Source organism: Plectropomus leopardus, chromosome 2 (genome assembly GCF_008729295.1).
Source record: "Plectropomus leopardus isolate mb chromosome 2, YSFRI_Pleo_2.0, whole genome shotgun sequence".
NCBI classification, from domain to species: domain Eukaryota; kingdom Metazoa; phylum Chordata; class Actinopteri; order Perciformes; family Serranidae; genus Plectropomus; species Plectropomus leopardus.
This window is the reverse complement of record NC_056464.1, coordinates 14,903,890-14,918,894: the sequence shown is the minus strand read 5'-3', so window position 1 is coordinate 14,918,894 and position 15,005 is coordinate 14,903,890. Positions and strand designations below refer to the sequence as shown.

Sequence of the window (15,005 nt, the reverse complement as noted above, 5' to 3'; positions counted from 1 at the left end):
GGATCAGCCTGTAGTAGATAAATGAGAATATAGAGTTTGGTGAGATATCAGTTTAAATGAGTTGAATTAGAGTTCTTGTGCAATGCTGGACTACAGAGACAACTGCAAAAATACATGTATGTATTGTGATGTCATGAGAAGTAGAGTCATTCCCTCCCTGTGGCTGCAGCAAGGACTACAGACCATCATGGCATTCAGTAAAAGACTACAAGTCCCAAAGTAAGCCAGCAGGGCAGTCAGGACAATGACTGCTGCTCAACTGAAACAAAACAGCAGATTGCCCTAGTCAGAGAGCTGAAGGGGAGGGGGAACAGTGCATGTGGGGAGAGACATGATTTAGGTTGACAGAGAAGTTTAACTTCTGTCGGCAAGAAATAAGACCTGCCAAAGAAGACTGAATACACTGAATTTAAGTGAGAAAGCATAATTTCTTCAATTACTGAACCCACACCTCCAAAGATCCAAGAGAAAAGCTCCCAGCCTCTCAAGATATCACAGTATAATGTGAATACAAAGGTAATTTTGTCATGAAACATAAACATTGGGTGCAGATGAATAAATCAGCAGACTCTCAAGTTTCTGTCTGTCCTGAAGCTTAACCAGATCTGTCTGCTACTTAATGGAAGCAAGTGGTGCTGACAGTCCATATATGTAAAAACCAAATATTGAAAATGTGTCATGATGGTCTAGTCAGTAGGGTTTGGTCCAGACTTAATTATCTCAACAACTAGTGGATGGGTTGTCATGGAATTTTGTAAATATTCATGGTCTCTAGATAAATGACTTTGATCAGCATCAGGTCAAAATTTAAATTTGCCTTGTGGTTTAGTTTATGTCCAACAGACTAAAGTGACATCTGTCTGTATATTATAGCAAAGCATAAGGGGAAATATTAGTACAATTAGCAAATGTTAGCATGCTATCAGGCTGTAGTTTGCATGGCCGCAGACTTTTGTTTAAATACGTATAACAGCCTTTCATGTGTAAATATATAATTGTTAATTGTGAACAAATAAAAAAAAATCTTAACAAACAAACTCCCAAATCAAAACCACATATTTTTTATCTTGTAGTATATTTATAGATCTAGATTGTCTTGGTGTAAGTTGCAGAATGTTTTAGTTATCAGCCATAGAGATGTCTCCTTTCTCTCCAATATAATGGCATTAGATGGCACTCACCTTATGGTGCTCAAATAAGTTAAGTTAAGTTAAGTTTATTTTATTTGATATGGACATCACAAGTACATTGTGACTGTCCCAGTGGACAGACCAGATGTCAATGCTTAGGTGTGTATAGCACACGTGCTAATTTTCAACACCAGTCCATAGGCGGCTTTTCTAAAAACACAGAGCATATGATTAAGAATATGGGGTAAAACAAACAGATGTTATGATCGCAGCAGTAATATTCAAAGATCACAGAGCATATGACCAGCAATAGGAGATAAGACAAACAAAATACATGATCACAACCGTGATATTAGTAACAATATTAAACTAAGTCCATATTTATACATGTGAACATTGTTGGTTTGCTTTTAACCATGCTTTTAGTCCTCTGTTAAAAGCATTTGTATCAGTCTCCAGTTTCAGGTGAGTGGGTAGAGTGTTCCACAGGTTAACGCCTTTTACTGAGAAGGCAGATTGTCCAAATGATGTTGTACACCTGGGAACTATGCAGTCACCATTGTAGGAGGCTCGTGTGTTCATTTGGCTTGAGCTCAAACGTCTTTTTATCAGTGCAGAAAACAGAGGTGATACAAAGTTATGAAGACATTTAAAAACCAGTCTGATATTAATGTAAATTATGAAGTTTTCAAATGCAAGAAGGTTGTATTTTCTCAGGATGCCACAGTGGCACAAATAAAACATTTGAAAATTCACTGACCTTGTTGCGAGCAGTTTCATACAGGAATCTTATTTCTACCGAAGTACACCACCAACTATACCACCACGCAGAAGAAAGTTTGCATCTACTGCTTGCTCACTTACTGAGCTGGCTAACATTACAGCGCAGCTGAGGACGCCATTAACGTTTACAATCTTTCATTGCCACCAGCACGAGCCTCTTGTCCATGAGTAGATGGATGCTTCCAACTGCACAGTGATTCAGTTGGCAGGTGTAGTTTGGTGTAGTTCAGTACAAAATGAGTGGCATCTAGATCCATTTTAAAAGAAAAAAATGTTGCTATCGTTAACACAAGGCAACTCACACCAAAACAATCCGTACTGATAAACTGTGCTTTGAATTTTGGGGTGAAGTGTCCCTTTAACATTTGGCCACATGGCCCAGCTCTAATGAGACACACTTTTAATCTGTTAAATAATGAAATAAAACACTCATAATTGCTCAAACTCATAAAAAAAAAAAAAAAGTCATCACAGAGTTCAGCAGCAAGATGACAGAGATCCTATGTAGGGTTTTTAAATCCAAAAAAGACATATTTTTGCCATTGTTTCCTCACATTTAAATATAAATCACACCTTGATTTTAGATATTACAACCTCATTAGAGTATGTTGTCTCTTTACATTTACTGTTGACATGCAATAGCTTTTCCCATTGTATGTCCTTTTGAGTGCCTCCACCTTGTGGACAGAAGGTGTAAAACAACATGCTGATGTGAACTGCAGCCTGCTTTTCATTGCAGTATTACGACTTTCTACTTCCTACTAACTCTCCTCTATGAAGGATCATGAAACACTTGAGATACTGTATGTAGAGTGAGATTTTCTGTCAGGAGAATGAACTGAGGAAAATATGAGCATTGAGGTACCCCCAAAGAGTGTTGAGTGACATCATTTATCGTCATACTTTCAACATGAGTAGGAGGGAGGAATGTTAAAGTCTCTCTTAACTGTATATATAATTCTTGCCTTATCCTCTCCTCAGCTCCTCCCATTAGCCCAAACTCCCAAAACATCTGGCTGCTTTGGTTTTTCTCCAAAACTGAATACTAAAAAAGCCTGGCGGGGGGAAAGTAAGGGGGAAAGGGAAAGAAGCTATGTGAAGAAAAGGGAGTGGAAAATATTATAAAAGCAAGGACAAGAGAGGGAACAAGGGATTACGGTAAGAAAATATGCACTGGTGGAAAACTGTGAGTTACACAGCACATTTCCAGGAAGAGACAGAGTGAGCCGATGAGAAACAGAGAGAGAGAGAGAAAAGCAGAGTTTTTTTTTCTGACAAAAACAGTGAGCTCAGACAAAGTTTGTGTGTTTATCCACCAGCAGGTCACATGTATGGCGCTGTTTCCGTTCTGCAAGATGTCCACAGGTCAGTACAACCTTACCCATTGCTCCACCTCTTCAGTTCGTGTCTGGTCATTTTGACCTTACTTGTCATTGATTTGTGAGTGCCATACTTGTTCATGCTCAGTTAAAAACACAGAAGCTTTTCAAAGCTTTTCTCAGAGGTTTTCTGTGAGTATTCCGATCCTGCAAACGTGTGCAGGAAGGCAAAATTAGTCCTTGATTAATTCAAGATCTCCTGTACATGTGTCCGAAGTCTCTTGGCTGATGAAAGAGCACTCGCACCAGGGGGATGCATTTCGGCTATATGAAGTCAGATATCTGTCTATCTGGGTAACTTTAGTTCGATACCAATCTTTTCTCCTAAATCTTAGTCACCCATTAGCCCAGTCTCCCTTCTGCTATATTTGCTCAGCATAACATGCATAATTACAGATGACAGTGTTTTAATACTTTTATACTTTGTCCCAGTTGTCACTGCAAGTCTATAATGTGTTTTTTATATTGTCTTTTTACTTATAACTTCCTCAACATCAGAACAGGACTTTCTGCACTGTGATTATCTGATTGCATGTCAATAGTTAACAAGAATCCTTTAAAGGGATGGTTCAAATTTGTTGAAAATACATATTTTTCCTTTTACCTGTAGTGCTATTTATCAATCTAGATTGTTGTGGTGTGTTGGAAATATCAGCCATAGAGATTTCTGTCTTCTCTACAATATAATCCAACTAGGTGGCACTTACCTTGTGCTCAAAACAGCATACAGCATTATAAGCTATTTCCTGTAGGAACTATTTTATTTCTACCAAACTGCACCCAAAAAACGTACAACGTACTCTCGCCCATGAGTAGATGCACCTTTCCCACTGCGCTGTGATGTGGCTGGTGGGTGTAGTTCGTTAGAGATGTCTGTCTTCTGTGTATAGTGGAACTGGATGGCACTCGGCTTATGGTGCTGAACTACGCCAAAGGACATGCGCCAACCATATCATTACACAGAAGGAGGTGTGCATCTGCTCATGTAAAAGAGGCTTGTGCTCATGACAGCATGAGATGTAGACATTAATGACACTCTGCATGTCTGAGCTGTAACGTAACCTAGCTCAGTGGTGCAAGATGAGTTAGCGGAAGATGCACATTGCTGCTGAGTTTTTCAAATGTACTGTATATTTTGCCGCTTTGAGCACCACATGCGCCATCTAGTTCCATTATAATGAAGGGAAGGGAGACATCTCTATGGCTGATATCGTCAACACTCTGCAACTAACACCAAAACAAAAAATAGCACGACAGGTCACAGGAGAAATATGTATTTTTGATTCAGGAGTGAACTATCCCTTTAAGATCTAAACGTATGAGTAAAATTTAAATTTTAGGTAATTTACGTAAAAATGTTCAACACATATTCATGTCTCCTGTTTACATTGTTTAGACTACTACCTCTTGCATTTTAATTCATTATACACATTATTGACGTATATAAACATCAAGTTATATCCTATGTGTGTCCAACCTATATACACATTAAATGAGCTGTAGTACTGAGCATATAGTATTGCATATGCTTTAACGATAACATTATTGATGCAATCACAGGTTGCCACACTCTCAAAGAGAGATCAGGACATTCTTTCCATTCCTATGAGCTTGTTTTTTTTTTAACCTGTTAGGGTTTATTAAGGAAGCATTTTTTAGTAAAATGTGCTTACGTGAAGAGCATTACAACTTGTACTGGTTTCATTTCATTGCATTTACTTGTGTGTGTTTGTCCTTCAAACAGGACCAGTCAGAGTGGCAAGAATACAACTGGTCCTGTACTGTTTTCTCCTGTCTCTTATCATATGTGAGTGTACAGAATTTGTTCTACTCTAACATTCTGTGCCGGGACACAAAGTGTACGTAGAAAAAATACCCTGTGGCGAAGTAAATGAAAACTGCAATGTTGTTTTTGCATGCTTTGTAGCTCCTGTCCCGTTTCGTTCAGTAAGGTCAAATTTTTTGGTATCTTGTCTTGATTGTGAAAGACTATTCCGAATATAAAACATCTCATCTAAATATTCCAGTCACAGACATCTAGTACTTTAAAAGGTGAGTTGTGATCGATCAATTAGACTGAACTGGGTGACTTTTCTCCAGCTTTACAAAAGTGTACATTTGTAATTCACAAAAATTTGTTTGGTGTTGAAATAAAAATAAATCCATGTTTTGCCCCTCTAGACTTTCTCAATGGACGTAAAGCTGCTGTCAGTGTGGAGTCTCCTCATCGTGCCTTGGGAAAAGAGAAGCAAAGCCTAAAGACAGACATGATGATCATCAAAGAAGCAGTGCCACAAACTCCTCTGGAGACACCTTGGGGTGCTCCTTTAGTATGGGGTGACACCCGTAAGTCAGCTCGCCGCAGGGCTAAATTTGCACAACAGGAGATCCGTACGGGTCTGCTGGCGTTCGTGGTGGGAACTTACGCCCACTTCATACGACGTTTCCTTTCTTCAGCTGAAACCTACTTCCTCCCCGGTCAGATGGTCACCTACTACATTCTCACGGATAACCCGCGCTCTCTGGATCCCCCCATTGAGCTGGGGCCTGAACGAGAGCTAAAGGTGGTTCCTATTGCAGAGCTGCCCGGGTGGGACAGGTTGGCGCGGCGCCGAATGGCGCTGCTTACTGATGCCATCAAAAACCCAATCAGCAAAGAGGTGGAATACATCTTCTGCGCTGACATTGATCAGGAGTTTGTGGCTCCTGTGGGAGAGGAAATCCTCGGAGACCTGGTGGCTACGTTGCACCCAGAGCTCTATGGGATGCCACGAAATGCATTCCCTTATGAAGTCGAAGAGGTTTCGTCAGCTTGTGTGGAGGAGGATGAAGGAGACTACTACTACACCTCTGAGTTGTATGGAGGGTTGGTTTCTGAGATGCACAAACTGGCTCAAGTCTGTTCATTGCTCATTCTGCAGGACCAGGCTAATGGAGTGATGGCCAGGGGCCTTGAGGAGAGTTACCTGAACCGCTACCTGATCGACCACAGGCCGACCTGTGTGCTGTCCCCAGAGTACAGCTGGTGGGACTCAGCCCTGGCTCCTGATGTGCCCGTACAGAGGCTGGTCTCTTTGGGAAGGCAACGTGAGGCTTATGATAAGGAGACATGAGGGACAGGAGGGTTCTGCTGGTCGAACCTACTAAATGTTGATCTCACTCCCACATGAACTTTTAAATTTACTTTAAGATAAGATGTCCGTTTAACAATTAGAAAACAGAGTTAAAAGAAGACAGTAGATGGAAAGAGGTTAGTGTGCCTTATGGTCTTTGGATTTTCCTTTCAGAAATAGAAATGAAAAAAAAAATATTATTATTATTTAATTTTCATTTCAAAATCCAAAAACTACAAATAAATAAAAGTAAATGACACTTAATTTAGAATCTTAAGAAAACAAGGATGAAAAAGCAGTTGTTTTTTATTTTCTGAAACTCAGAGGTTGTGCTGGGTTAAAAAAAAAAACAAAACATTGTTTAATGCTTGGGCGCCAAAATACTGAAAAGAAAAAAGATAAAAGAAAAAAGTGAAGACTGAATTTATTGTTATAACAGCCCATTCTCATTCTGAAGTCGTCGAATAACGCTGCTTTTTCTGGGATTTCAGTGTCACATGTACGACACCAAAAGCCACCATTTGTGACATTTGTAACGATATTTTTGATGGCAGACCTTATTTGACAAGTCTAAAATGATATCAGATAATGGTTTCAAAGCCATTACAGTGCTAGTTATAACAGTAAGTTCAGACTTCTCTCACTAACTATATTCATTTCATTTGTTTGCTTATGTGTTGAACAATGTTTTTTGTTTTTTCACCCAGGACAAGTTTTGGTTTCAGAAAATAAAAAAATGACTGTTTATTCCCCTCTCTGTTTTCTGGTTTGTTTGGGGATTTTTTCAGAGAAAAAGGAAATTAAGTGGCATTTCTATTCTGCATATTCCATTTCTGACCCCAAAAACTAAAAAAAGACTTGTTTTTCATTTTTGGATTTTGAAATGAAAATCAAATAACTAGCCTATTTGTTTTTTTTTCCCACTCCTGATTCTGCCAAAAAAAAAAATCAAACACCAAAAAGTACACTAACAAAGATATTGCACAAATTCCAGTCATCTTTATTCATAATTTCCATGTCATTTTCTGTTCTTTTTTGACACTGATGGTAGCCTGCGAGCACCCACAAGCAAACTGCACAATCTGCTCTCAATTAAAGACCCATTTGTGTGAACAGCGTCTCTGCCTGCTATCTCTTCCACAACAGACAAAAAAGAAATGGACCTGTCTCTTTAAACGAAGCCCTGTGCCCTCCATTAATGTCAGCCTCAGAGATACTGCTCCAGCAGCTTTGTGGTCAGCAGCGATAAGAGTCAACAGTGTAAGTGCACACTTTCCCCGTAGTGGCCAATCATTAACTGGAAGAGCTGCTGTTTCAAGGTCTTTAAATATCGGGTGGGGGTAAAATGGATACAACAGGATGCTGTCTCTCCAGGTTACACGCGTATAGAGGCACATGAAGCAAAAGTTTAAACAGTTTTGAGATTGGTGAAACTGGTCCGGGATGTATTGAAGTAATATTCCATTAAAAAATTGTGATTTTCACCGTGTATGAGTTTGAGTAAAAGATAAACTCAGATGACCTGATGTTGTTGTCTGTGAGCCTATCTCTTCTCCCACATACACACACACAAAAGTGTTCCCACGTTCAGCACTCTGCTTTCTCCTTCTTGTGTGCTGGCTTTTAATGGGAGAGTTAAACAGCAGCAGATGGCTTTTTCTCACTGCCAACAGAATCTGTCCTCAGGGCCAGATCGCCACGTGGAGTGAAGTTGGAGGTAAACTTCAGATAATCCTTTTCATTTTTTTTACTACAATAAAAAATGTCCACTGCTTGCCACACAAGTACGTTTATGTGGGCTCATTATCTGTATTCACATGTCAATTCAGGCTGCAAATTTTCTTAAATGTGAACTTAATTGCATGATATATTTTAGGCTTCTGTCTCATAACTCTGCTTAGCAACATGCACACATATGACACAATATGATCTGCAGATTTTGTTATGAATGTCTCAGTCATCTATATGTAAAAGCTTTTTTTTTACATAGGCTACCTGATCCATGCTGAGTACCCCTTTTCATGCCACAATGCAAAGCAGTTTAAAGAATTATTGGTTTAATCCCTGTCATGGGGTTTAGTAGTGAAGGAGCATATATATGGGCAGCAGCATAACCTAAGGCAGAGGAAGAGGTGGTATAGAAATCTCTAATATTAAAACGTATATACATGTAAGCCTGTATTTCTATGATTATAAATCTTCCTCGTGCAGATGAAGAGGCCTATATGTAGCTTTTCCGAGGGGATGATGTGAAATTGTCATAATGTAAAATGGTAAAACATGAGCTCCAAGTTGACTCTTGTTAGTGTTTGCTATAATTCAGCGTCTCTTTTCTTAGTATACATATTACTGACAGCTGTTGCTGCTAGCCTCAATGTATGAAAAAAATCCAATGGTAAATAACAGTAATTTCTGAGTGATTATGTCAGCAAAGCAGTTTTAATTGCCTTCCGTGTAGTTTATTAAATTTGAGTGATGCTAATGACACATTTTGGCCAATGGGCTGAAATACAGTGGTGAAGGCTGAGGTTGTTCTGAGTATTTCCCCTGTTAACACTCAATATTAGGTTGAATTTGTTTAAAATATCCTTGGTTTCCTTACATGCCTATATGGAGAACAAAGGATCCAAAAAAGGAAAAAGTCTTAATGAAGTAAAAGGGGGGCTGCATTTAACAACAGCAAAACTATATCAAAATATCTGTACACAAACTTTAACACAAGTTGTTCACTGAACTAAGAGTAAAATGTATCTCTGCTTTTTTTATAGCCACACTCCTTTGACAAAGACAGTAATGTTACCTTGCTGAACACAGTAGCTGCTGGTCTACCGCTGCCATGTGTGACTTTGCTGAATCAGAACTAAACCTTTAAAACACCAAAGTCACATAATAACGAAAACAAACTAATTGTTCGAGGCAGCAGTAGTCCAGCTGCTCCCATGTTCAGTAAGGTAAAATAACTGTTTTCGTTCATGAGATCTGACCTTAAAGAGAGCAAAGTTTTATTTTCAGTTCAGTTTCGCGTTGGAAAGGGCTGTCTGTTAGCACTGAGCATAAGAATGGATAAATGAGACATGGATTATATTGCATGAGTCATGTGAAAGTTTTTAACTGGATGTTTTGACATATTTTTGCTAATGATAAAAACACAGCTGCCTATGACTTCAATAACGTCCTCCCGATTGCCATACACCTTTTGTCCTCTGGGGCCTTATTTTGACTGTTATTTAAAGCATATTGTATAAATTATCAATCAATTCTGTGTTACACCTTTAGTCTTACTTCAGTCCAACTCATTACCACACATTTTTCCCTTCGTTTTGGAATTTAGGGCCAATAGACCTTATTCACATAAGTATAAGAAAAATTTTTTTGGCAAAAGATTTCATTTGGGGTCAGAATGACCCCAGGAAAACACGAGGGTTAAGATTTTTCCCTGTGGTTGGATCCTTCAGTCAAAGGAGGTATCTGAGTAAAAATTTTCTTCACAAAATTAAAGCAACGCAGGTATTCCTTTAAGCCAATAAACATGGGGACAAACTGGGAACAATAAACACATAGAGTTAAAAAAAAGATACTTTTAATCAGTTCCCAAGCAAGTGTGTCTTATATCTACATCGACAGACTGGAAAAAGCAACATATACATTCACCTTCAAACCAAGAGGCAGATCAGCTGTCCTACATGTGTTTGTGCTGAGGGAAGAATCTGGAGCATCTGGATAAAATCCAACCCAGGATGTTGCTGTGAGGCAACAGTGTGAGTTAATGAGCCACTGTGCTACAGCCATGCCTGCTTATTAGTGTCAATTACAGGTCACTTTCAGGTAATTAAAACTGCCTGAGACTTTTTGATGATGGTGCAATTACTCAGTCACGACTAGGTGTTGATTATTTAATTCCCTCTTTAGTTGTGTTTTACTACACAATAATTAAGTTAGGTTTAAAAATTGTACGTTTTAGATCATTGAGGAGAGCATACTGTTTTTTTTTTATCTATTATCTACCCCATATTTAAATGAAGAGATCTTTTCATTTGTTTGATTAATACCCCCAAAACAAGATAAGTCGTACAATTTGATGTCAGTGTAATGTATATTTAAAAGCATTGTCTTTGAAGTTTTATTGAATGTGCTCATTTAGTATCTATGTAAAAAAGTTGGCCAAACCTTGCAGGATGTTTTAAAACAACAACAAAAAACAAAAATCGCATCAGCAAACTATTCAGATGCAAATATACATAGAAAACGAATAAAATAATGCACTCTATACATTAGCAGTATCTGTATTAATTGTTTTTTCACCCAACAGAAACAATAACTAGACCGAGAGCAGAAAAGTGTGACGGAAAAAGTTTACCTCTTAAGCAAGAAAGATTTTTTTTAAAACATTGGTGTTCATCATTGAAGTCAACATTCTTTGAATTTGATTCAAAAGATTTTGGGTATGTATAGCACCACTTGTTAGAGTTTACTTTGAGTAAAGGCTCATATAAGGAGGAATCCAGTTCTGATAAAACAGCAGCTTTATATGTAAACCCTTTGATGTAGCTACAGAAAAAAGGCATCTTTATCACAGCTACTGATTTCAGGCTCCAGACTTCTGCCCTGAAAACACGTGCCTTTGATTAAAATCAGAGCCTGGCCAAAAAATACACCTTTTAATTATTAATCTCTTTAGTTCAGAATCACTCATGAGGCAGACGGATCTATAGATGTTACAAAGAGCTGCCATGAAGAGCAATTTAGAAAAGAGAAGCAGTTGATGATGAATAAGCACATTTATCCAAATTTGAAAGATAAATGTCAGTTGCCAATCTTCATAGTAAACTGGCAATACAATCAAATGAGCGCTTCACAGATAAGTAATCCACAGTCTCCCTGTGTTTCATGTTTAGCCTTAAACAAAGGGTGTGTCATTTTAAAGTTTTCTTCACAATGTCTTCTTGAGCTTCAATGAGGCGACACCTTCAGGGCCTCTGTAAACACCGAAGCTCGAAAATCAATGAGTCCTTTCCACCCCAAAGGCTTTATTTGATTATTTGCATAGCAGGTAACCTGTCTGACTAACCAGAGCACCTCTGGAAGTTAACAGACTTAGTAGTTAAAATCTGCATGTATACAAAGTCTGAGGCAAAGTTTTGTTAAACTATGGTTGAGTAGATGAAGATTTTGTGTATTCATTGTTAAATTGGCTATATAACTCCGTGGGCCAGTTTATTTTGAGAAATAGGAAGAACTCATTCGTTGATGGGATAATGTGTAAGACGTCTCAAACGTGTGCACAACTGTATGTGTGACTCGTCAGAGCATGGGTGGGGTGAAGAGGTATGGTAATCTCCAGGATTCACACAGGCCTTTCCCCACCCTGCCCGAGGCTACTCCACACCAAAACACGAGGTCCTAATCACCGGGTCAAGGGGACTGACACTGAGAGATAGTGGAGGCGCAGCTCACACAGGGGACATACTTGTGCCCATTGTGCCGATGTCACATTATATCCCATTTAATTACAGGGAGCCACATGAAAGATGATTATAGACCGACACGTAGGCAAAGAAGTTCACAAAAAGGTTGGCTGTTACAAAAATGGTCCCAGCTGACACTGCCATTTTATATGAATTTACTCAGTGTATAGATACAAAAGTAGTTAAATACTATATTAAAAGCAAGATAATAATAATTAATATAGCACCTTTCAAAATTGGGTTACAAAGCGTTTCTAAAGTTTGTACAAAATAATACATCTCCACACATTTTAGAAAACATCTAAATTTGATAAAAGCAGGTCTGATCTACTTTATTGACATGATGATATGAATAGTTAGATTGGAAAAAAAGATAATTACTAGATTTCTAGCATTTCACTTAACAGAAAGCATCGGGTTAGGAAATTTCTCACTAAAGACTGAAGTGTCTTATGGCCAAAACATCATATTTCTGATTTCTCTTTATTGAGTTGGGGGATGGTATCAGACATCCAGTAGCCTACTTGATACCCTTTAAACAATTTTTAAAGAATTTAAAGAAGACTCACTGTTGGAGGATCCTGGTTTTATAGAAACACAGAGCTGAATCTGATTGGCATAACAATTAGTTTATGAATGTGTACTAATTTGCCCATGTAGAGAATAGAAGAGGACCTAGGAAAGAGCCTTAAGATACTCCAAAGCAACAACTGTAAACTGTCTTAGAGACCTGAGATGAACCATTCGAAAGCAGTGTCTGTAACTCCTACAATGTCTTTAAGATGTCAAATTAATTAATGTACTGCTTGGTTTTACTATTAAGCACAGCTACTTGGTCCCCTTACAGTGTACTTTTTGTGGAAGGCAGTTTATTCTGAAAACTAAGAAGAGTATGTGCATAAAGCAATGAATGTCATTACAATGTCTGCTAAACTATATTTGAGATCACACTGAATTATGGTCTACAAAAGCTACCTGCAACAGTTTCAGTGGGCTACAATTAGTTTTAGCATGTCAGCAAAACTGCCTCTGGCAGAGGCAGTTTTGCCATGGGGTAACTACGTGTGTGTATGATAGAGATGCTTTAGGTTACAGAGAAAAGGGAAACTACGGCAGTTAATACTCTTAATGGGAATTTAATTGAAAGAGTATCCTCTGATAAATATTGTGGGTTTTGATTCAATGATAAGTTGTTAATTAAAAAAAACATATCAATGAATTGACTAAATCCTTGAAAGCAAAACCATTTCACTATAGAAATAAGGCATGTGCGAGTCAAGACTGCAGAAAGCAAATAGTTCAGTCAACCTTTTAATCAGTTATTGACTAGGATGTCATTTATATGCACTCTCCTGCCTCTGCTCTAAAACCTCTCGATACAGTCTATCATTCTGCCCTTATACTTTGTTTTGTTTTTACTGGGGATGGCTTTAGAACGCATCGCTGTTTGTTGGATGAGAAAGTTGGGCGGCTGTCGTTGGCAGTGAGAAGAGAACAGCACTGCATACTTTTTATTTATAAAGCACTTCTTGGCAAACTACCCGAGTATCTTACATTTTTTTAACCTACAGAACAAATTCACACTGTGCTAGCTGACTGCAGTATTTGGGTTCTAGAAAATCATCATATAAAGACAAAGATGGGAAACTGGCTCTTCAACACTATGCACTTTCCAAGTGGAACAATCTGCAGAAGCTTGTAAAATTAAGCAAGCTAATCCTGTTTAACCCTTTAAAACATGGGCTAACTGGCTTGATTTGTTTCAAAAACATAGACCAAAGGCAATGAGAAACTTAAGAAGAAATGACTCAGAAATAATTAAGAAATTAGTGGAAAAAAAAGCACAAGAAAATTACTGGGGAAAAAAACTGAAACAAACATACAAACAAAAAACATAGAAAGTTACAAAACACAAGAACAAAAAACAACAATGCAAAAAGCAATGAGATGACCAGAAAAAAAAGTGCTTAAAAATTAGAATTCTGTAGAATAATTTTAAATATTTAATTATAATACTTCTAAATAGTTCTTATTTTAGCCTAGCATATGACATCATTTTTTAAAATTAAATAAAGATAATAGTTCATGCAATTTGCAGGATATTTGTTGCCAAGTTGCTCATTTGCTTTTTTCCCATGTTTCTGAAAGAAACAAAACAGTTTTCTCACGGCTCACAGGTTTAAAAACTTGTGAAAGGTGTGTAAATGCAGCTCAAAAAAAGTCATGAGGATCAAAAGGGTTAATCGATTTAAATCCCTTTTGACTGACTTAGAGCAGTGTGAATGCAGGTGTTTTCCCCTATGCTGATATCCTATTCCTAACATACTGTAAACATTGGATTATTCGTGTCTTAAAACGTGTTGATTTATATTGTAACTATTTCTGTGTGCATCTGTTGATTTTGTGTGCTGTAATCTGGGCATCCTGGTAAAAGAGAATCTGCTCTCAATGGCCTTTCTCTTTTTAAATAAAGGTTAAATAATAAGGCTTTAAAAGAGCAAATCCGACAACATGCAGTCTTTGTTCTGAGAATGGAAGCAAAACCAAATTCACTGTAAAATCTGACAGGCTGATCTTTCTTAAATTAATCCCGGAAACAGATTACTTAGAAAAAGTAAAGTAATTATAAATATTAATCTTAATTTATGTTTACGCTATATTTAATTGTTAAGTTTACTCAAAATGTAGCTGTCTTTACTTAATTTTGTGAAGTTGCTGCAACTTAAAAATACCAAGTGAATTTAACTAGTTATTTCTAAACTTCAGTAATAAGTTAGCAGTTAATTAGTCTGACCTAACTTGATCATCAAGTTAAGTCAGACTAATCATCTGACTAATTAAGTCAGACTAATCATCATTTCACCAATAAAGTCAGGAGAGCTGCTAGTTCTGTTTTCTTAACCTGTTTAAGAATATAAAAATAGGAGTGACTGGTTTGCAACTAGCACAATACATATGGTATGGTAAATTTGATTTACTTAAGTTGCTAAAACTTAAAAAGATTGATTTTGAACCTCAAATCAAGTATAGCAAACTTAAACATAGATATAAAGTAAACATAAGTTAAGAATAATAGTTATAATTACACACATTTTTCATGGCAATCAATTTCCTAGATTTTTTCTTGTAAAATCA

The 15,005-nt window shown here is 37.5% G+C and overlaps 1 protein-coding gene across 2 annotated transcripts; it reads left to right on the top strand.

Moving 5' to 3' along the window:
- The first annotated feature begins 2,912 nt into the window (after positions 1-2,912).
- On the top strand, positions 2,913-6,652 carry LOC121955086 (globoside alpha-1,3-N-acetylgalactosaminyltransferase 1-like). Of its 2 annotated transcripts, none has more exons than XM_042502886.1 (4): positions 2,913-3,071; positions 3,236-3,278; positions 5,037-5,099; positions 5,474-6,652. In XM_042502886.1, the coding sequence occupies exons 2-4, from the start codon at positions 3,245-3,247 to the stop codon at positions 6,403-6,405; spliced, it is 1,029 nt and encodes a 342-aa protein (XP_042358820.1). In that variant the 5' UTR covers positions 2,913-3,071; positions 3,236-3,244; the 3' UTR covers positions 6,406-6,652. The 2 variants fall into 2 exon arrangements, with proteins under 2 accessions (XP_042358820.1, XP_042358812.1); XM_042502878.1 differs by having other exon boundaries at positions 3,233-3,278.
- Positions 6,653-15,005: the final 8,353 nt, after the last annotated feature.